Below are 19,896 nucleotides of genomic sequence, written 5' to 3'. Positions count from 1 at the left end.
TCATTTGTTCTTCTCTGTTTCTTTAACGGCATTTGTGCCGTTTAAGTGTCTGATAGCCATTAAAGTCAGTACTAAGTAAAAGCAATTTCGTTAAAAGAATTGAATAGTGTACTGGATAGTCGATTGGAAAAGGGGAAAAAGCTAATGTTTACATATCTCACAACCCGGATCATTTCCATAGTAAAGTGTTGCAACACGAGACCAGTTTCCCACCGAAATTCCACCAGTCGACCTAGTGTCGTCGTCATAATTTATACAAATACGATTTCACCGAAACAGGGAAACGCGCAGGTAGTGATGTGAACATTTCTTCCACCTGTTGAATGGAACACATGGCAGCCAGCTGTGACCCATTGTCCGCGCCGTATGGAAACACACCCTGTGTCGTGTGAACTGCCCCGCAGTTGCTAGGGTTGAGAACCCCGATATCCGCACTTCTTTCCCAAGCCTATATTCCCATGGGGATGTTCTCAGCAAATTTCCACATTTCTATTTAAATCAATTTTCGACATTTAAGCGTGAACCCACTTTCGATTCCTTCCGACCGTTGGCGTTACTCCGTAACAAGTGGAAAACTACTTTACGGAAGAGATTTATAAAGGCCCTTCACCCCGTTAACGACTCGGGCTCTCTAGAAATTAAGGAGAAAACGTAATATTTAAAGTCGGACGAGTCTGTTTAAAGCAGACACTTCCTGAGACAAGAGGCAATCCAAGACGGCTTTGCATGAAAAAAAGTACGCCGGAAATAGATGACGTCATAGGTCATGGTAGTGTATGTCCTCGAAAGAAGCTGGGAGATGAGGGGCCCTGTTGAACGTCTGAGACGAAGAAAATCGCAGACTTTACTTATCGCTTAGAGGAGTGTGCGCATAATCGCCGATGCCGACTACCGCCTTTCGTTTTACGTCACACTGTAATTTAATAATACACTTATCGCGATCGCTGTTTGTTTACACTAAAAAACAAAAACAGGTTGCGGTAATTTTTCCACGCCTAAAAAGAATGCAAAACTCACGGGTTTCATTGGAAACAGGAAATTAGTTGGGAAATTTGCATATCGCTGGATTGCATCATTTTCGTAAACTCGTTAACAGGACAAGGCCGGCATACTGAACATGACAAGGACGAGCTCAGTCCTTCGCTTTGTAAGAGATATCAAAGACATCCGATACTCGTGTTTTAAAACGATAAATATAGATTTAAAAAGTCTCTTACTCCCATCCCCCGATTTTCGATTTTCCCACTGTTACCTCTGCCTAGCGTTTTTCCTACGTTGATGTCTTTTTCCTGGCTCGATTCCCATTCTTGTTTTTTTCCCACAGCCTCTCCTCAATAGTCACACCCAGGAGATGACAGCAAGAAGACTTGTTTCCGCTTATCCGGCTACAAACCTACAAATGCACAAACACGTCATCCTGTATTGATTCAGTTTCCTCTTCGAGAGGAAGTCCGTTTAGGAAGATGTGGACAATGGAATCTGGGGATGTTTTTTCCGATTTTAACCTTTATTATGTTTCTGGTTTCCAGCATTATAAATCTGTTTACAGTCGCTTTTCCCATAAGAGTAAAATTTCGGCTGGGAAAATTCCGAATAAATCGCTTTAAATGACGTAACCTTTACGTAGCTGGAAGCGTAAAAGAAGGGGGAGGCAATTACTTGGACGAAAAATGGCAAATCAACTCGTACACGGACGATTTGTGCCAAGTCGCTAGCGCTTTATCGAGGTTGATAAAAAAGGAATTCGCTTTTTCTTTCGGTATCCGTGGGAAAGTCGATTTCTGCGATACATGCGGGGAGGATCAACTTTTTTATCGCTATCCTTCCGTCACGCAGTAGCACCGGTCACGTTGCTAACTTTCGTGACGGTCGTGAAGGTAGTGTGTCCGGGTTCGGAGATTCTTTATCGTTTTGACCCCGTTCGCTTCACCTCCGACCTTTCCGAGACCTACTTCCGCTTGTCGAGATTCCCATTCTTTGACCTTCTCCGAAGTGGCGGGTCTTAGACCTACAAATTACGTAAATAACTCGGGACGTTTCTCCCGTAAATTTTTCTTTCACGAGCTTAGTTTATTACGTATTAAAAACGTCATAAATAACTAGGTCAAAATATTTTATTATTCGGCTGTACATAAAAACGTGGCCCAGAAGATTTGTTTTAGTGGAATAGGGAATTATTACGAATGGAGCGTGATTTATTACGAATGGGAGGAAATAATTACAAAAAGTGGTTGTAGAGATAATAAAATTACACCCAAATTTAAAGTAGAAATGTGTAATACGTTAAAACCGAACAAATTCCTCGGCTAACAAGCAGGGTGTCCTACATTAGAGTGGTTGGCTTCAAGGTCTTTGCATGATTGCTACTCGCTAACAACACTCGAAAATCAACGTTTCCATTATTTACACAATCGAGAACCTTGAGAACCGGGCATTTCTTAATTCCAGTTAAGAATTAACTTATCAAATTACGTTATTTGTAATATTTTCTTAACAAGATGGCCGCCCAGGAATGCCGTTACCTTATTTTCCCACGTATGTAAATTTGGTCGTTACATCATAATCTGTTGATCAAAGAGGTTATTACGGTTTGCGACTAGGAATCGTTTATTAGTGAGGATGCACGAAGCATTTTTATTTTATTTTTTTCCACTGTAATTTCTCGCAACATTTACTACAAAGCGAAATTATAGTAGTAGAGCGTCATTAAGAGCGGAGATATGTAAGGAGGTCATTCAACACAGGATTTACGTATTTAGGCTATTATTTAATCTTTGACGGGATTAGCTTTTACTTTCCTCTCGGGAAAACAATTTTAAGAGGGCCCGAAATTTGAATTTCTTTCCAGGATTTTCGCCTTCCTTCGCTAATGCCGAATTATCACCTTATTTATCGCGAAATTTGGCATTTACCGAGTTGAGACATGTTCAAGAAGCTTAGATAAGTTAAACCAAATACAGCGGAGATAAACCAAATATTCTTGGCAGCCAAGTGGAGCTCGCTGATTAAGTTAAGGTGTGTGGAATGCGAAAATATCGAGTTTATAAAGTACTTTTACATTTTCTTTTTCTACAATTGTCTCGGTAATTAAACCGTGTTTATACTTTAATAAGAAGCACGGTCAATGGCCGAAGCTGTTTTAATTAGAAGCAGTAATCAATAATCGAAATCGTTAAATATTTCGAGTCGAGTTTTATTTAATGTTTTAAAGCAATTGTAAATCATTAGATTCCTATTTTGTATTTATTAATCGTAAAATGGCACATTCCTTCACTTCCTATCGGCGATGGTAGCCATAGAGAGGCCTCGATAAGAATTACAGTGCCGAAGCCGTGACCTTTTTTGACTAAAATTTTCCTCAAAGCTACCCTAAAAAAGGTATAAAGAAATCCTTTGTAACTAAAGTTTCGTGGCTCCTCCACATCATTAATCAGATCCGAATTTTATCGAATGATTAAGGTTAAGTAGATGGAGAGAAGAAAAAACCAGTCGGTTGGATTTCCCAGGGATACTTAATCCTTAGTTGGACTCGTAGACCAGATTCAAATTACACATACAACAACTTCTTCCATGTAAGGTTGGCTAATGGAAAAAATTGTGCAAGTTTATATAAAGCGATCTTAAACTCGATCGGAGCTTGTAAGTCTTCGAGGCTACTGCTCCGTAACCAATTTTTATGTAGTCAAGGTTAGTTTAATGCCCTTTTCGATAGATCTATATTTTATTTCTTTACTTCTTTTGTCAGATGCGAGCAACCTATGATTTTGCCTCTTTCGGATGGGAAAAATCTTCGACCATTTGTATCCGCTTTCGTTCACACTTATTTTATATTAGAAATTAATATTTAAAACTATCGTAAAAAGGTCCGAGATACGTCGAATTTCTCTCTCAAATTTGTTTAATCTATGCGAATTATTTGCATCGGCGCTTTGCTTTGTGTTTAAAAAATTACCGTTATTTTTACGATAGATCTAATCATAATAATTCGTTTCTTGGCAGCTTTTTCCCGGTCATTTATATCAGAAAAATAATCCTTTCCGTCACTTTTCTTTTAGTTTCCTCTTCTACATTTTTTTCCTCGTCGATTTAGTATTCGTCTGTCCTGTTTTTCTCCTTTGAAATACTTTTTTGTATTTTATTTTCTTTGTTAAACAGTTTTCTTGATAAAAATTGAGTAGATTACAAAAATAAATTCTCGTACGAACTAAATTTTACAGGATTAAGGAGTAAAAGCTTACATTTACTCGCGTGTGGTTTTCCGCATCGCATTCGTTGGCATTGATTTTATTTACACGAAACAATTAATTACTCCGATTTAACTATTAAAAAACTACAAATTAACATCTATATTTTTCTCGCCGAGAAACGAGAGCGACGGTATCGAAATATGGGGTCTAATAGTTAAAATAGAATTTGTACACTGTCGAGGATATTTTTGATATTTCGATCAGAAATTCCAGGCAAAGATGTGTTAGGCGTGGCAGTTATCCGTTTTTCGTAGGCGCGCGTCCAAAGATATCGATCTCCGCCGCACGTAGACAGAGTATTTTATGCTGTAAAAATATATAAATAACCGTAATAAAGACTAGACGAGTGTAGCTTTCGTTTTATTTATAAATTTTCCGGGCTATATTTATCGCCGGGTAAATTAATATAAGTTGTTACATCGGAGTACACGGGTTCGTCTAGAAACACTATCTCCGTTTCCCTCATCGTGTGAATGAAAGTGACGTCATTAATGACCTTATTAATGGAAAAATCTACTACGGAATGAGAAAGCTTACGTAACACTCGGGCCGTTTTTATTCTCCGCGCTGTTTTTTTCTGCATTTCGGTTTAAATATCCCAGACGAAATTTCCTGGTGAGAAAGAGAACGTTCTCAGAGTGTTCCAACGGTTATTCTCATAGACTAGCGCGTGTTAGTCACGTGTCACGGCCACCCCTTCACGTGACCAATCCGCTACTATCTCGACATCTAACGAATATTGGCAAGTTGCATGAGAACCTCGATACCCTAACGTTTCTCAGACAATTCGAAAAAATTTTCCAAAATTTTATCGGCTAAATTTAAAAAAATGCATTTAAAACTCTGTTAGAAGACGAAAAATCCGCAATAATAAACAATAAAAAATGTCGGTTAAAACGTATCATTAGACATTTCACGTGACTACATGAATCTCGTGACTGCATGATTTTCATCTATGATTGGCAGAACAGTAGCTAGCAGGCTACGAACACGGCGACGTCTTAGTAACGCCGCCATTTTTCTTTTTTTATTTTCTTGTAATTCGAAACTATTCTATTTTTTCCAGAGGAATAAACGTGCTATTAAGTTTTAAAACAATTTCACATATCCGATAATTTAAAAAAAGGGGGGCCGGCAGTTTGATCGTCCGACGTACTTTTCACAAATCGAGAGCAGATGTTACGTTTTCTCCTTATTTTAGAACTGCAGGCGTAGTTATGATTGTTTTGCGGCCGGCCAATTGTTAAGAATTATTGACCCTGTCTTACCTCAAGGCAGGAGAGAGAGAGAGAAGGGGGGAAAACAACCTTGTATATCATAAGACGGCTCCTCTTTGATACCCATTTATAAGAACAGATTCGTTGCTTAGAGGTGAGACGGTTTAATAATTTACCTAAATTATTCTCAGTTGGAATTTTTATAAAATTCTCCATCGACCGTAGTCTAGTCCTAATTACAGACTTGTGTCAATCTACTAGGGTCTAATGTTATAAAACTTGTGTTAGGTATATAGCCCGGGGAGGTTCTTTGCCACGAAACAAAGCACCTGCTCGACCCATCATTTTCAGAAGCGTCCGTGATGGTATGTGATCCTGTATTGTGTTTCTAAATTAGCAGGTGCCGAAAACTCAATATATTACTAAAATGTCGCTTGGGCACGGTCGTTTTAGACGGTGGATACGACGGGCGTTTAGTGTGGGCGAACGATTAAAAAAATAAATAAAAAAAGAGGAAAAAATACGCCTATATTTTCTCACGTGGGGCGACAATAATGGCAGCAAACAAACTTATACGTGGCAAACGATAGATTTCTGTTTACAGTCCAAACGTGGGAACAAGTGGAGGGAATACAAAGCCACAAGATAGCTAGCAGTATTTTTTTCCCACGAATTCTAAACACTACCTCGGTACATTGTCATCTTTCCTGTAGGAGGTGCTTCGATGGAATTCCAGCGACGCGCTCTCCTATTGGTCCAATCTTCCTATTCCAGTCCGACATAGATGACGTGGTAGCGATCCAGCTACAAAACCCAGCGGATTGTTATTCACATGTTAGTTACGAGTTTGGTTGCGAGTGCATTCTGTTTAAAAACCTATCGGGACCGGATAAGGACTTGGAAATGAGTACGGCCGAGGTGGAAAACAACTCGTACCACGACGTATTTCAGAAGGCCCTGAGACAAGGGGACACCAGTGAATTACAAAGGATACTGCAGACTAAAAAAGGTTTTAATGTGAATTCGTACGACCACGAAGGTCAAACGCCGTTACATCACAGCTGCTTGGATGGTAATCTAGAATTGGTGAAACTGTTAGTGAAATTCGGAGCGGACGTCAGACTGGCTAACCGAGACGGATGGAGTGCTTTGCATATCGCTGCTTACGGTGGACATCAGGACATAGCTCTTTTTCTCATTTCTAACACAGAGAGATAGGAATCTGCAAAGGATTCTAGTTAACACGAAGTAGGTACGATATTCTAAATTATTCCTTGTCAGTGCCATGTCCCAAACAGCAGTATTAATTTTGTCAGTGTGACTGTACAGCAACCCGACTTAACATCGTCTACTAGATTTTTTTTAATTATTATTTTTTGTACGCACACAATTTGTGTAACTTATTAGCTAGCATTGAATATCTCACGATTTTTTTTGGATGAATGTGATACGTTTAAATGTAATAAATATTATGTACAGAAATAGTGTGTTTATTTCATTTTTAAAGCCTGTTTGAGGGGCAAAACACCGAAAGGACGAGTCCTAGTGCGATTATCTACTCCGGTGTAAGGTACAGTACGAACATTTTTATTGTATCTCAGGAGCCATTCGTATGTAATTTAAAATTTGTAGTCACGTTGTTCGGAGCGAGAACGTGTAGTAAACCCTATTGGCGCGAAGGGGATGACGACAGGATTATTGACGAGAGAACGGTCTACCAGACGAGTTCCGGGATTGAGAGGTTCTTGAAAAAATAAAATAAAAAAACTCGTTCTGTCGAAAACTCCCGAGGGTTGTCTCTATTGTGGCCTAGTTTTTTATCATCCCATAGAGAAACCTTCAATAGATTCTTATAACAGAGACATTCCAGTGTTAAATTCTTGTATTAATTTAAAAATGGCAGTGATGCAAGAGCTAGTTTTAAAAAAGAAATCACGAAGCGTGGTCTTCCCACCGGCTACTCCGCTCGACGAATAGTTTAACATAGGAGTCTCCCTATAACCTTATTACATCCATTTATCTGACCTAGACCAGGATGATTGTGAGAAAATTTCGTCGAAACAGCTACTGTGGGAAAATAGACCTCGTGTCCCAGCTTCGGTAAATGCTGCCATCTAGCGCGGAAATTGTCAAATAATCGATCTCTGTCGCTGTATCAAAATTAAAAACGGAAAAAAATTATTATACGCCGATCATTAAATCCCAGGCGATAAAAAATGATGGCCATTTTGTGAAATTATAGGAAAATTTCGATATCATTGGAGTATGGAAAAGTGATCTGTGGGAAAATTTGGAAGCGCCGATAGAATCAAGCAACCAAGCAGAAACATCGCTGTCCCACTAACACACATGGAATTATATTCACAGGGGAAAGAAGCCCGCAGGCTCGAAATTACTTTAAACAGAGGAACTCCGCATCACCGAAGTGCTCGACCAAATACTGTTTTAACTACCAACACTTTTCCTTTTCAAATTACCAACCGAATCGTACATTTAAGCCATCGTCTTACAATCACACAAACCCAAACAATTTATTATTGTTTTACCAGTAGGTCTACAAATCAACTCGAACGTACAGAGTTAAATATTTTTAATAGTTTCGAGTATTTCGCTTCCCGAGGATTTCTTTTCTCGAAGCTTTTCCTTTTCTTCGCAACTTTCCTTAGAAATCTGGATCCTATCACGTCTGGAAGGTGCCACTCGAAATGAGTTCTCCGCTTCCTCTTGTGGAACTTTAAGTCCTTTCGCGTTGTTTTCCGACATTCTGTCCTTAGAAATGTTAACTTTAGAATCACTACAAGAGAAGAAGTAACCGACTAAAACTAGGACTCGGGAATCGCGCCACCGCCCTCTGGTAATACATAGGGGAATTAATATTTATGTAATTCTAAATCATCCTTACCTGATCGTCTCTACCAAAGCTTAGAATCGCGCTGTTATATAGCAGAGCGCGCCGATGTTGCATCGAATGTCGAAACGAAAAACCAGTTAATGTCGCCACGTCATCGTTGAACCCAGCTAAAAACAAAACAGTGCTTCCTCCTCAGGATATCCTCTCTCCATTTTTTTTAAAATATTAATCTGTCTCGTGAACAAGTATTAATTACACGCTGCAAAGTTGTTATTTAAACTAATCTTCGATACGAGCATACCCAAAAATTCTAGCTGAGATTTCTTCTAGAATGTTTTTCTATTTCCTACAGAGAATAAATTTAATATTTTTAAATTATAACTCCATTATAAACTCGTAAATCGTTAATGTCTTCACTTTAAACGTGTCTCGCATTCTCTGATGTCGAGCCATTAACTCCAAAGGACTTAAATTAACGAGCGAATCCTTATCGTGCATCTGCGGACAACGAAAAACTTCTCGATCGTACGTCGAAGTCTCCCTGTTAACGAAACGATGAATATTTAAAGCATCTATTAATATGTACGCGAGGCATTTTAAATTTTATCTAAACCCGTTAATCGGAGGTTCAATTTCTTGTTTATGTTCGGGGCTTCTAGTTAATTCCGGATGGCTGGAGCTTCTGGTATATTGCCAAATCCCGCAATTCGGTTTTTGCTCGGTACATACGACAGGGGTCACCACCACGACGGGCGTTCTCTTCTCTCTTCCTGAGGAGTACTCGCGTCTGATGGTAACCGAACTCAGCTCTTCCATCTTAAACCACATTAAATCGAATTTTATTAGACTCGTAGCAAACAACGGAATTGATAAGTTTCGAATTAATCAAATAACGTAAGAGTTCACACTTACAAAATTTCTGCCATAGAACTTTTTTTATCGGAATATAACTTGAAAAGGCAGAGTGTAAGCAGACATATTAATATCAATATCGCCGGTATGACGAAAGAAGCAACGTAAGCTGAAAAATTTATAAAATTAAAGAAAAAAAAATCAGATATTTGGAAGAAATATTAATAAATTTATACCATATGAAGTAATTTTTTCCGGTTCTTTCGTCGAAGCTGCTGTAGAAGACTTGTCTTTTGAAATCCTAAAATCCCAAGTAACTCCGTCAGTAAAGGACAGAAAGATCAGTGATAATATGTTTAATACGCAAGAACCCAGCAAAATTTTCTTGGAGTTTCCCTAATTATAAAAAGACATTTTGAAGTATCTTTAAGAACAGATAAAAAATTCTATTGTAGCTTTATTTATTAAAACTTATAAAGTAGACGTTTCTAAACACTAGATTAGTTCATCAATTCGTAATTTTGTGTTTCGAGAAAGTAATTATCGATGAGTCACCGATACGGTTACTACAGAATTGGGAAATTCGTTTTAAGTTATCGTTACACATTTCATCTTAGTGTTTCGTAACGGCGAAAGATTACAAAATTTAATACATTTTATATATCGGCTATCAGTTTATTCAACTCGAAAATGAGGAAATTTTTTAGATAAACTCTAGAGGAAGTTTATTATGGAAGATAATTGAGAGGAAGGAAAAAAAGGGAAGAGGAGGAGAAAGACTTACTTTGGGATTCCCAGGAGTTTCTTTTGTTTCTTCCGAGTTCGTTTCCTGGCGTGCTTGCTTCCGTTTCGTGAAAAGAACCCCTCCGAATGTGAAGTTCTGAGAGGAAATTTCGCATTAAACGCGTAAAAAAAAGTTATAAAAAGCTCTGAATCACGAGAAAGTTTACTGATTTACATATTTCGTAATTAAGAATACGAATTAATTGGAAAATGACAAAAATATCTTGTAGGAAAATGGAAATTTCGTTTTTTTATTCCTACTCACCCCAACGGCAGACACAGCATCCCATCCGGCTATAATCAGAATGCCATTAAACTTAAACAATAGGAAAGAGGTGACGGATTGAACAACTCCCGAACCTAAGTGTGCTAAACAAGCGGCAATTAGCGCGCGACTTGAACCGTTCGTTTTCTTTGATCCCATTACATAAAATACGTAAAATATAATGAAATACCAAGCTTAAACGAATTATAATCTGTGCGCTTTAATTCTCTTAAACCGTAAATATATTCACGAAAGAAAAATCAAAACGTTACAATTTCGCTTTTCGATATCATTTATAAATTATTTTGCTTAAACTAATACCGAAACACGTTTACACTTATTTCAAATTTATAGTGATGACGTAACGGTGACGTTTTTATGAAAAGAACGAATTGCTTTCGGTCATTTTAAATTTGATAATAATTATAAAGGCTACGATAGAAATAATTTAAAAAGTTAACTTTATTTCGCGGCGTAATTTTATTACAAGTTCTCGTTTACATTACGTCGAGTGACGTAATTATCATGGCGGCCTCCAGCCACGCTTTATCGTTCAAAATTTTAGCCACGTGTTCGACGACTAAAGCTAGAACTTCGATATTATCTTTGCCTCATGCCGTTGTAGAAACTCCAGTTTTTATGCCTGTAGGAACTCAGGGAACTCTGAAAGGTCTGCTTCCCGAACAAATAGAAAGACTTCGATGCAATCTAATTTTAGGAAATACTTATCACCTTGGTACTAGACCTGTAAGTTTCTGAATGTGTTTAATACATTTTCAAAGTATGGTGCTTTGCTTTTACAATATTAAGTTATGCAACTTAAAATGAAAATTCTCATCTTTAAAAAAACGGTAAAATTTTAAAATTATTTTTCAGTTTTAATTTCCCCCCGAATTAACCAACGAACAGAATCCTGTTCTGTGCCTGTTAGTAATTTTATTAAAAACTCAACTTTATAATCTATAAAAAAAATGAAATTTTAAATAGTTAATAAAAGAGGATAACTGAAGATAAAAATGAATAAAATAATTAAAATGTTTATTGATTTATATATATATATATGAGTCAAAATATAGACGCTACAAAGTAACTGCTTGCCATTTTTAGATACTGTGGTTAATGTTACCTATGGTTCCAAAATAGCGGCTCGTCTCTGATTCCAGCATAATAAAAGAAACCTATTCTAATAATTTTGTTGGTAATAATAATGGTAATTTATTAGAATAGGTTAGGTTAGGTTAGGTTAGAATGTGCGTTCCCACTGTTTCCTTTCTTCTGTTTGCCGGAATCGGAAACGAGCCGCCATTTTGGAACCATAGGTAACGTTAACCGATACTGTATATTGTTATGTTAAATAAAAACGATTTTGTACACAAATACTATACGTGCAACAAATAGAAACTGAAATATTTTGTAAAAAGGTCTACAATTTTCAAATTTAAAGCACGTACAAATTCGATACAGATCAAAAATGCAAGTTCGAACGATATAAGTTATTTCGTATCTTCTGCGAGAACCGTTAAATTTGTTTTAACCGATAACTCTCGTCGAGTTTTCGGTTCGTCGGATGGCAGTTTCCGTATTTACGTATTACGAAATAAGGTCGGTCGTCGGATTTGCTCGTCGGCGATATTATTATACGATTTCTCGGTAAAACTGTAGAAATAAAATTAAGTTTAAAACTTGTTACGTTTTGTTTTATAAAATATACCGTATTTTACGGACTATAAGACGCACCTTAATTTTTAAGCAATTTTAAAAAAAAAAATACCTATAAGACGCTACGGACTATAAGACGCACCTGAATTTTGGAGGCAATTTTTCGAAGAAAAAAGTGCGTCTTATAGTCCATAAAATACGGTATTTATTTATATTTATTTTTCAGATGCTTCTTTTAAATACTTGTGTAAAATTTATTATGAAAAAGTAAAATTTTTCACATTATTATTGATTTGAAAATATAAATATTAATCTACAAGATATGGATGATTTTAAATTGTAGGTAAATTGATGTTTTCTTCAATAAGTACAAATTCTCATTTCGGGCATATCTTGCTAACGTGGCATACTCCAATCACTGCTATAAAGCAAATACTGTATTTCCTTAAAGCAAAACAGCCTTTTTTTCACTTGCCAGTGCACGTAAAATCCTAAAAACATATTTACACTATTTTTTATTAACTACAAAATAGTGCTAGGCCTAAACATTAAGCAAAAATAAATGAAAAAACTGTATAAACCAGTTTTGGCTCTATTTTAATTTGTGATTGTTAAGGCCTTTCTTCAATAATAATTTAATTCTGTGAGTAAAGTAATATAAAAATATGTTTTTCAAATTATTGATACCAGATTGAAAATTATTTGACGATAAAAAATTTTTAAATTGCATTATCAAATTAAATCGTCAATCATTTTACGCTCAACGAATCGATAAAATGAAATACGATTATTGTTTGTTTTTAATTTTGCACGTCTCTTCCGAAAAAATGCTGCTAATTTTATTCTTAAAATTATTGTTAATTGTGAAGAAATTTTTAATTTATTTATAATTTAAAAGTTTGTGCTTATAACCTGTTCCAAATAAATAAATATTAATAGAAATTTAGTCTCTTTACAGTTTAATTTTTAATTTCATGCATTTATTATATTTTATAAAAATGAAATTATCATTTTTTATTATTTTTATATCTGCAATGAATATGATTACTTTTCTTTGAATTAATTGACAATACGATAATCGCAATAGGGTATATAAAATTTTGTAATTGCTTCAAAACATGTGAAACATCTGTACAATATCAAAGTTAATAAATACATTGTAGATGCATATTACTGTCTAGTAGATTATTAAATTAAAAAAAATAGTAAATATTTATTTTAGAATATTGTAATGTTGATAGAAAAATTATTGTGATTATTTATTTTCCAAGAACACACTTCGTTCTTAAGTTTATTCTTAATATCAATAATTTGAGAATGTAAAGGTGATAAATATAATAAATGAAATTATAGTATTAACGTATGTATCAAAGGTAATTTTAAGGATATAAATTGCATTAGTTTAAAAATTATTGAACTGTAAAATTAATTTTTCAAAGTTTTATTATTTGGTAACTTCAATTGTAAACTTAACAAAATAATAATTTTAAATGGGATTTTCTTTTCCAATATAAATTATTTCATGTTTTTCAATTAAAATGCCAAATATTTTCTATAAAGATAAGAAAAAGTTTTTGAACAATAACTACATAACCGATAAAACAAACTGATTGTAAAATAATATTTTAGAATGAATTTATTTCACAAAAATGTTTTTTGTTACTTAACATTTTTTGCTTATGTCAGATAACTTGAGCTTTGAAAGAATGTATGACATAAACACTAATATCAAATCTGTGTAGAAGATTATTTCCATTTCCATTGAATGAATGAATCCAGTTCTTTGGTATTATTTGTATGACGACAATCTTCAAAAATCTGAAAATATTGTTTATTGTGAAATTTACATTTGGTCATTATTTATTACTAAAATCTACTGTACAGTTTTATATTCAGAAAAAATATATGGAAGAATTTGAAAAGAAATAATCACAAGTATAAATAGTTATTAAAATTATTGATTGCAATTTTTTTAAATAATGAGTACATAATCATTGATAGTAATATCAATATGGTTTAATTTATCTTTAATGAAAAATACTAAAGTTGAATGTAGGAAAGAAAGAAACTTGAATATGTTAAAAGAATCAGGATATTTATTTAGATTCAGCACTTTTCAGAATTTTTAATCCCATTTTCAGATCAACATCGTCTGACAGTTTGATAATTCAAGTAGAATATTTATTTGTCTATTTGAATTATCAGAATATCAAACGTTGTCAATCCGAAGAGGGGATTAAAAATTCTGTAAAGCTGCACTTAATCTGAATAAATATCCTGACTTTTAACCTGTTCCAGTTTCTTTTTTCCTTTATACCAATGGAGCCATCTTTTCCAGTTTTGAGTTGAATATAGGTATTGGAATTATTAGAATATTGTTTTTACGTTATTCAGACAACTATTCTTATCCATTATGACCTTTCTCCATGTTTTTGAATGTTAAATGTCAATGTATCTGTTAATTAATAGTATATCGTTCTTCAAAGTCTATTTAAATATTGTCTTAACATTATTGTATGACCGTTTTGTTGAATATCAATCAGTAGGGATCCTATAAACATGCTGCATAATTATAGTGGATTTTTGAAAAATAATTGACAGATTACATAAATTCATATTTATATTAGGAAAATAGATAAAACTACAGAAAACTGTCAGAAAACTACACTGTTTGTCCTAGTTAGCGAGCAAACTCGAAAAGATTTCTCATTAATAAATTTCGATACGCGCATTGTGTGTTACTTGTAATATTGAAAAGCTATGCAAACTTATATATGTTTTGAGTGACAATCTCGCTCATCTATCTGCAGAAACACAGTATCCTATAATGCTGTATAAAACTTAAGTTTTGCTATGATTACTGAAAACTACATGTGTTTGTCTGTTTTCCTTAAATACATAATACCTTTCATAATTTGCCAGTTCTTTTTCAAACATACTGTATATAACTTTTTTCTTTTATTTATAGTATTTGTATATTGCTAAATGTATTACATTTAGATTAAATGCTTTCATTTGCTCAATTTTTATAGTATACATATTTTTCAGTATAACCTAGTATTCACGATTCTTATGTTATGACAAAAAAAAAAAAAAAAACAAAATTCTGCTTCAGGAAATAAAAAAAATTCAGAAACAAAAATATTTTTAATGTAGAATTTTTCCTTATTTTTATTCATCAATAAAACAATTGTTAGAGAAAAAGTCGTGTGTTTATTATAGGATATAAAGATCTAAACTCCATTACTCTAGGTATTTTTACTCATTCAGTAACTAGTTTCTGTATCTTTCTGAATAAAGCTTTTGTCATTACATCTAAAACTTCTTGTGCACTTTACTTTCTAATATTTTTGAAGGAATTAGATATGAACTAAATAAGGGATATTTACAATAAAGGATTTTAAATGCTTGTTTCTAAAATCTATTATAAACAAGACCCATTATGTAAAATGTAGTGTTTATTTTTTATATTAGCTATATTTTTTGTTGTATTTTTTTATGTGAAATTATATTAGTAATCATTTACTAGTCACATGATAATTTCATCAAATATTTGTCGTCATATTAAAATTTATAGCAAGAGAAAGATTTCTAATATTTATGTATTAATTACTTTACATTTAGAACTTTTCTTTAAATTTATGTATTTTAGTTTAATATTATTGACTATAACAAAAAAAATTCCATTAAATTTATTTATGTTTAATGTTTTAAAATAATTTTAATAGGGTCAAGAAATTTTAGAAAAAGCTGGTGGACTTCATAATTTTATGGGATGGAAAAAGGCATTGTTAACAGTGAGAAAATATTATTTATTTATTTATAAGTTAACCTTTAATAAAAATGAATTAGAAATTTAAAAAAAATATATTTGATAGACTTTAGAGTATACCGTATTTACTCGCATATAGGACGAGGCGTGACTTTAAAGATCAAAATAAAGAAAATCAGATTTATTAATAGAATTCTAATTTTATTTCGTTTTATCACAAATAAAATATTATCAAATGCATGTAAATGCACACATTGTCCTGCAAAAATTATTGGCATTTTAAAGTTTAAGGAAAAATCTTGTAAAATCGACGACGTAATTTATTAACGTATAGCCGGACAATCGGGAACCTTTTTTGCCAGTTCTTAACGGTCGAATCCACTCTCCGTCGATTACGCTTACGAGTTTCTCCAAATTCCGATTTCCGAATAATCGTCTGTTTTCACGTGGGAATGGATTAAAACTTATATCGGGCTCCTGTGTGATTTTGGAATTTCAATTCAAAAGCTTTCCTTTCCTTATTGCTATTCGTCTTTACTCCTGACAATACACGAGAACGATTCAAACAACCCAGATAAAATAGTTTTGTTTTAAGCACTGGGGGTGAGCATACGGTAAAAAATGCAAATACACTGTTCACAAAAATTATTGAAAAGCACAAAGAATCTTTTGCTCGCGCGTATAGGACGACCTAGGTTTTTGAAGCGGTGAAAAATGAATAAAAACCTTGTCTTATATGTGAGTAAATATGGTATATAAAAGAATACAGTGAGGTGTCAAAAATCTGAATATACTGTTGATAAATGGATATTAAATCTTTCACTGTGACTTTGTTGTTGATGTTCTTTTGTCCTTGCATTGTTTGTTCGAGCATTCATTTAGAATGTGTAGTTTTTTAATTTTGAAATTATAATAGTGTGTTTTTTCATTTAGATGTAGTGATTTTGTAAATTATATTTTTTTTCTGAATCTTTGTAAGCATTCCTATATTCCTTGTGAAATACTAGCTAAAACTTAGAACACCTAAACTTGAATTACAGTACTTAAAATGCTAATTTACATATATATTTGAAAATCCAAATGGGGTATGGCTTAATCACTCCAGACTTCTGATATTTCACTGTAATTATTTTTTAAAAGATGTGACAGATAGTGCTAAAAAAATAACATCTAAAATTGCATTATATTTATAAAACATGTTTATTGAAAATTTATTATAATAATGGTTTTATAAACAATAAAAATTTCATTGATCATATTGACTGAGAACTTACAAAGATCAATTTTAGTATAATACTTACATTAATAGATACATAATAGATACATTTGGAATAATAGATGATACATTGTATATTTATTTATTATATTAAGTGCCTTTAATATGTAAATTACCTTAAATATTATTAAAATTTATTATTTTGTCTGTACAGAGTAATAATCTTTATATATTGTGTACAAAATTTATTAAGTTAAAAAACTTTGATGTTTTTAATCTAAATACGAAACTTTATAATCTTTGTTTAGAGAAATAATTTAAAAATGATTCAAACACATATTTTAATAACCAAATAAACATATATAATGCAATTTTAATAAATATGTTTTACTTATTAATAATTATAAATTTGTTAATTGACAAATATATACTGTCAAACCCATTAATACAAAGTTGAATGGACTTAAAAATTGGCATTTTATATTAATGAGGTTTCTATTAAGTAAACTTTTGTTTGGAGTGAGACTGATACTTGGTATCAACCAATTAACATCATTTAGTGGTATTCTTCTGGTAGTGGTGTCCTTGTATAGGTTGGAATAACCTTAGGTGGATGTACTGATTTCCATGTCTTCTGTAGTGGTACTATGATGGGCCAAAGATATCAGGATGAAATCCTTGACCCATATGTTTAATCTTATGCAAGTACAATTTGGTTCTAAATTTATTCTTATGGACAATAATGCTCTGCCTCATAGAAGTCATAAAGTATGCAGTTATCTAATGGCAGAGGAAATCCAGTGACTACAATGGCCAGTGTATTCACTAGATCTGAACCCTATAGAGTACATCTATGGAATGCACTCAGGAAAGCTGTAGCTTACCACCAAACTCCTCCAAATAATACCCAAGAGCTCCAACTTGCTGTCATACAACAGTAGTGATTACTTCCTTCTGACCTCATTTATCATTGGATAGTTGGCATGAATCATCATTGTGCATTTGAAAAATTACTGCTGTAGTTTCTGTTTTGTCTGATTTTTCACTTTCATGCTTATTTGGAGGGGAGTGTGTAGAACATGAATTTTAAAGTCAGTCAAATTAGATTGCTGAATTATGTTGAATGAATGCACACAGACTGGCTACTATAATTTGTCTATATCCAAACAATGGAAGGAATCTGATCTCAAGGACAACTTGAAAAATGATGGTTAGTCAAAACAAAACCAAAAGTATTAAGAATGTTTGACTGGAGAATCATTGTTTCAGACAGAAAGAGTTGGAGAAAGATTGTGTCTGCAGCATAGAACCTCAGAAATTATCATTCTCCTTGATCTGTTTTATATATAGTAAATAACACTTTATCCATAAGTACAAATAACAAGTTGACTGCTTATACAATGTGACAAACTGCTTTCTTCTCTTAGTTTCAGGACTTTTAGAAAATTCTGCAGTCTTGTTAGTTTTGTTCACTTTACTTTGCTTCCAGAAGTTAAATTTGACAACAAGAAATTAACAAGGTGCTTATTAGTGTCTGGAGAACAATTAAGAGAATTAAAACTGCTCACTTAAGAGGCACAAGACCACCTGGGGAAAATTGTAATATTCACTTATATGAGATTCAATTAACAACTACTTATGGCATTTTCAAGGGGAATTTTCTGACTGTTCATTTAATTAAGGTGTTCCTTAAGTGAGGTTTCACTATACTTGTTTTTATTATCTCTTACAGAGGGTTTTGCAATACATTATGGTGGTTGGTGGGTGATTTCACATGAGGGCTGATGGAACTCTGATACTATAAGTAAAGTATAATTTTATAAATATATTACTAATGGTATGTGTTTTATAAAATTACTTAATCTGTACTGTCTTATAATTACTTATTTGATGGTTTATAACATACATTTCCCCCTGTTGTAGAAACTTAATGTAACAATACAACACATGATGATGATGAGATCATCATCATGTGTTGTATTGTTATGATTGTTGTATTGTTATGATATGATGATGATCTCATCATCATCATGATTAATTAACACATGATGATGATGATCATCATCATCATGTGTTAATTAATCTTCATAAAATTTTATTGTGTCGTAAAATGCATTTCAAGCACTTAAGTACTCCTCCTCAGTCAGATAGCATTCTGCAATTATAATGTAGAATGCTATCTGACTGACAAAGAAGTATAATAAAAGGAATTGTATAATAATAAGAATATAATTGGAAATATAATAAAGGAATTATTATGAGGTTCTAAGCTTATGTATCTGGATGAAGAGAAATTTTAAAAATAGTTTTTAGAATCTAAACACACACAGGTATAATTCTAGGCAGTTATTTTTTAAAATTTATTTTTATTTGTTAAAGTAATTCATGAAACAATAATAATTCTAACTTTTAAGAGTATTAAAAGTCTCAAATAATTTATGGCTTTTAAAATATTAATTTTTAAAAATTATTCTATTTCATATAATTTTATTCATAAGTAATGCATTAAATGTTTTTACAATAAAGTAGCAATTTTAAAAATTACTTTTATTAATAATTTAAAACTGTAATTTAATTAAAAAGTTTTTAAAGTTTTGATTTGAATAATCTTTGTTTATTATATTTTAGTCAAGATAAATTCTTTGGAGAATATAAAATATTCACTGATGAAAATGATTTTTACAGGACAGTGGAGGTTTTCAAATGGTTTCTTTATTAAAGTTATCCAAAATAACAGAAGAAGGAGTAGAATTTACTAATCCTTATACTGAAGAAAAAATGCTGCTTTCTCCAGAGAAATCGATAGAGATACAAAATACTATTGGAGCAGATATAGCAATGCAACTTGACGATGTCGTCAGCAGTACAGTAAGTGGTCCAAGAGTCGAAGAAGCAATGCATCGGTGTGTATAATTTTTTACAGATATACATATATATAAAATATTATTTTGTTATAAATATTCAAAAACTGACATTATTGTAAAAATTATATATTGTAATCTTTCTTCTTTTGACATAGCTAATACTGGTATTT

At 32.8% G+C, this 19,896-nt stretch overlaps 4 protein-coding genes across 4 annotated transcripts in view; 2 read left to right on the top strand and 2 right to left on the bottom strand.

The window, feature by feature from the left end:
• The first annotated feature begins 6,367 nt into the window (after nucleotides 1-6,367).
• Nucleotides 6,368-6,682, top strand: LOC136990130 (notch-regulated ankyrin repeat-containing protein-like). Its single transcript, XM_067288502.1, has one exon. It carries the CDS (start codon nucleotides 6,368-6,370, stop codon nucleotides 6,680-6,682), a length of 315 nt encoding a protein of 104 aa, XP_067144603.1.
• Nucleotides 6,683-7,970: 1,288 nt separating this feature from the next.
• LOC136989981 (uncharacterized) lies at nucleotides 7,971-9,147 on the bottom strand. The gene is made up of 4 exons (XM_067288290.1): nucleotides 8,929-9,147; nucleotides 8,733-8,856; nucleotides 8,367-8,661; nucleotides 7,971-8,258 (listed from the first exon to the last, which is right to left on the bottom strand). The coding sequence occupies exons 1-3, from the start codon at nucleotides 9,141-9,143 to the stop codon at nucleotides 8,626-8,628; spliced, it is 375 nt and encodes a 124-aa protein (XP_067144391.1). The 5' UTR covers nucleotides 9,144-9,147; the 3' UTR covers nucleotides 7,971-8,258; nucleotides 8,367-8,625.
• A 76-nt stretch (nucleotides 9,148-9,223) lies between these two features.
• LOC136990129 (uncharacterized) lies at nucleotides 9,224-10,486 on the bottom strand. Its single transcript, XM_067288501.1, has 4 exons — nucleotides 10,216-10,486; nucleotides 9,952-10,047; nucleotides 9,404-9,563; nucleotides 9,224-9,336 (listed from the first exon to the last, which is right to left on the bottom strand). The coding sequence occupies exons 1-4, from the start codon at nucleotides 10,372-10,374 to the stop codon at nucleotides 9,224-9,226; spliced, it is 528 nt and encodes a 175-aa protein (XP_067144602.1). The 5' UTR covers nucleotides 10,375-10,486.
• A 250-nt stretch (nucleotides 10,487-10,736) lies between these two features.
• Tgt (tRNA-guanine transglycosylase) overlaps nucleotides 10,737-19,896 on the top strand; it is a 30,250-nt gene continuing 21,090 nt past the window's right edge. The window contains exons 1-3 of the mRNA XM_067288362.1: nucleotides 10,737-10,962; nucleotides 15,603-15,671; nucleotides 19,548-19,765. Of these exons, the coding sequence (XP_067144463.1) occupies nucleotides 10,741-10,962; nucleotides 15,603-15,671; nucleotides 19,548-19,765 (509 nt within the window). The 5' untranslated portion in view covers nucleotides 10,737-10,740. The remainder of the gene's footprint in view (nucleotides 10,963-15,602; nucleotides 15,672-19,547; nucleotides 19,766-19,896) is intronic.

This window comes from Centruroides vittatus, unplaced genomic scaffold (genome assembly GCF_030686945.1).
Source record: "Centruroides vittatus isolate TY-2023 unplaced genomic scaffold, ASM3068694v2 scaffold_861, whole genome shotgun sequence".
NCBI classification, from domain to species: Eukaryota; Metazoa; Arthropoda; class Arachnida; order Scorpiones; family Buthidae; genus Centruroides; species Centruroides vittatus.
The sequence above is the reverse complement of the archived record's forward strand: the minus strand, read 5'-3'. Positions and strand labels throughout refer to the sequence as shown.

What these genes read in the sequence shown, in the direction of transcription:
- LOC136989981 (XM_067288290.1), bottom strand. Translation starts at nt 9,143, where the DNA reads ATGTGGTTTAAGATGGAAGAGCTGAGTTCGGTTACCATCAGACGCGAG. An exon ending in ATTGAACCTCCGATTAACGG is followed by an intron (nt 8,857 to 8,928) that starts GTTTAGATAAAA and finishes TTTCGTTAACAG; the next exon opens with GGAGACTTCGACGTACGATC. An exon ending in GAATGCGAGACACGTTTAAA is followed by an intron (nt 8,662 to 8,732) that starts GTGAAGACATTA and finishes TATTCTCTGTAG; the next exon opens with GAAATAGAAAAACATTCTAG.
- LOC136990130 (XM_067288502.1), top strand. Translation starts at nt 6,368, where the DNA reads ATGAGTACGGCCGAGGTGGAAAACAACTCGTACCACGACGTATTTCAG.
- LOC136990129 (XM_067288501.1), bottom strand. Translation starts at nt 10,374, where the DNA reads ATGGGATCAAAGAAAACGAACGGTTCAAGTCGCGCGCTAATTGCCGCT. An exon ending in ATGCTGTGTCTGCCGTTGGG is followed by an intron (nt 10,048 to 10,215) that starts GTGAGTAGGAAT and finishes ATTTCCTCTCAG; the next exon opens with AACTTCACATTCGGAGGGGT. An exon ending in GGAAAAAATTACTTCATATG is followed by an intron (nt 9,337 to 9,403) that starts GTATAAATTTAT and finishes TAAATTTTTCAG; the next exon opens with CTTACGTTGCTTCTTTCGTC.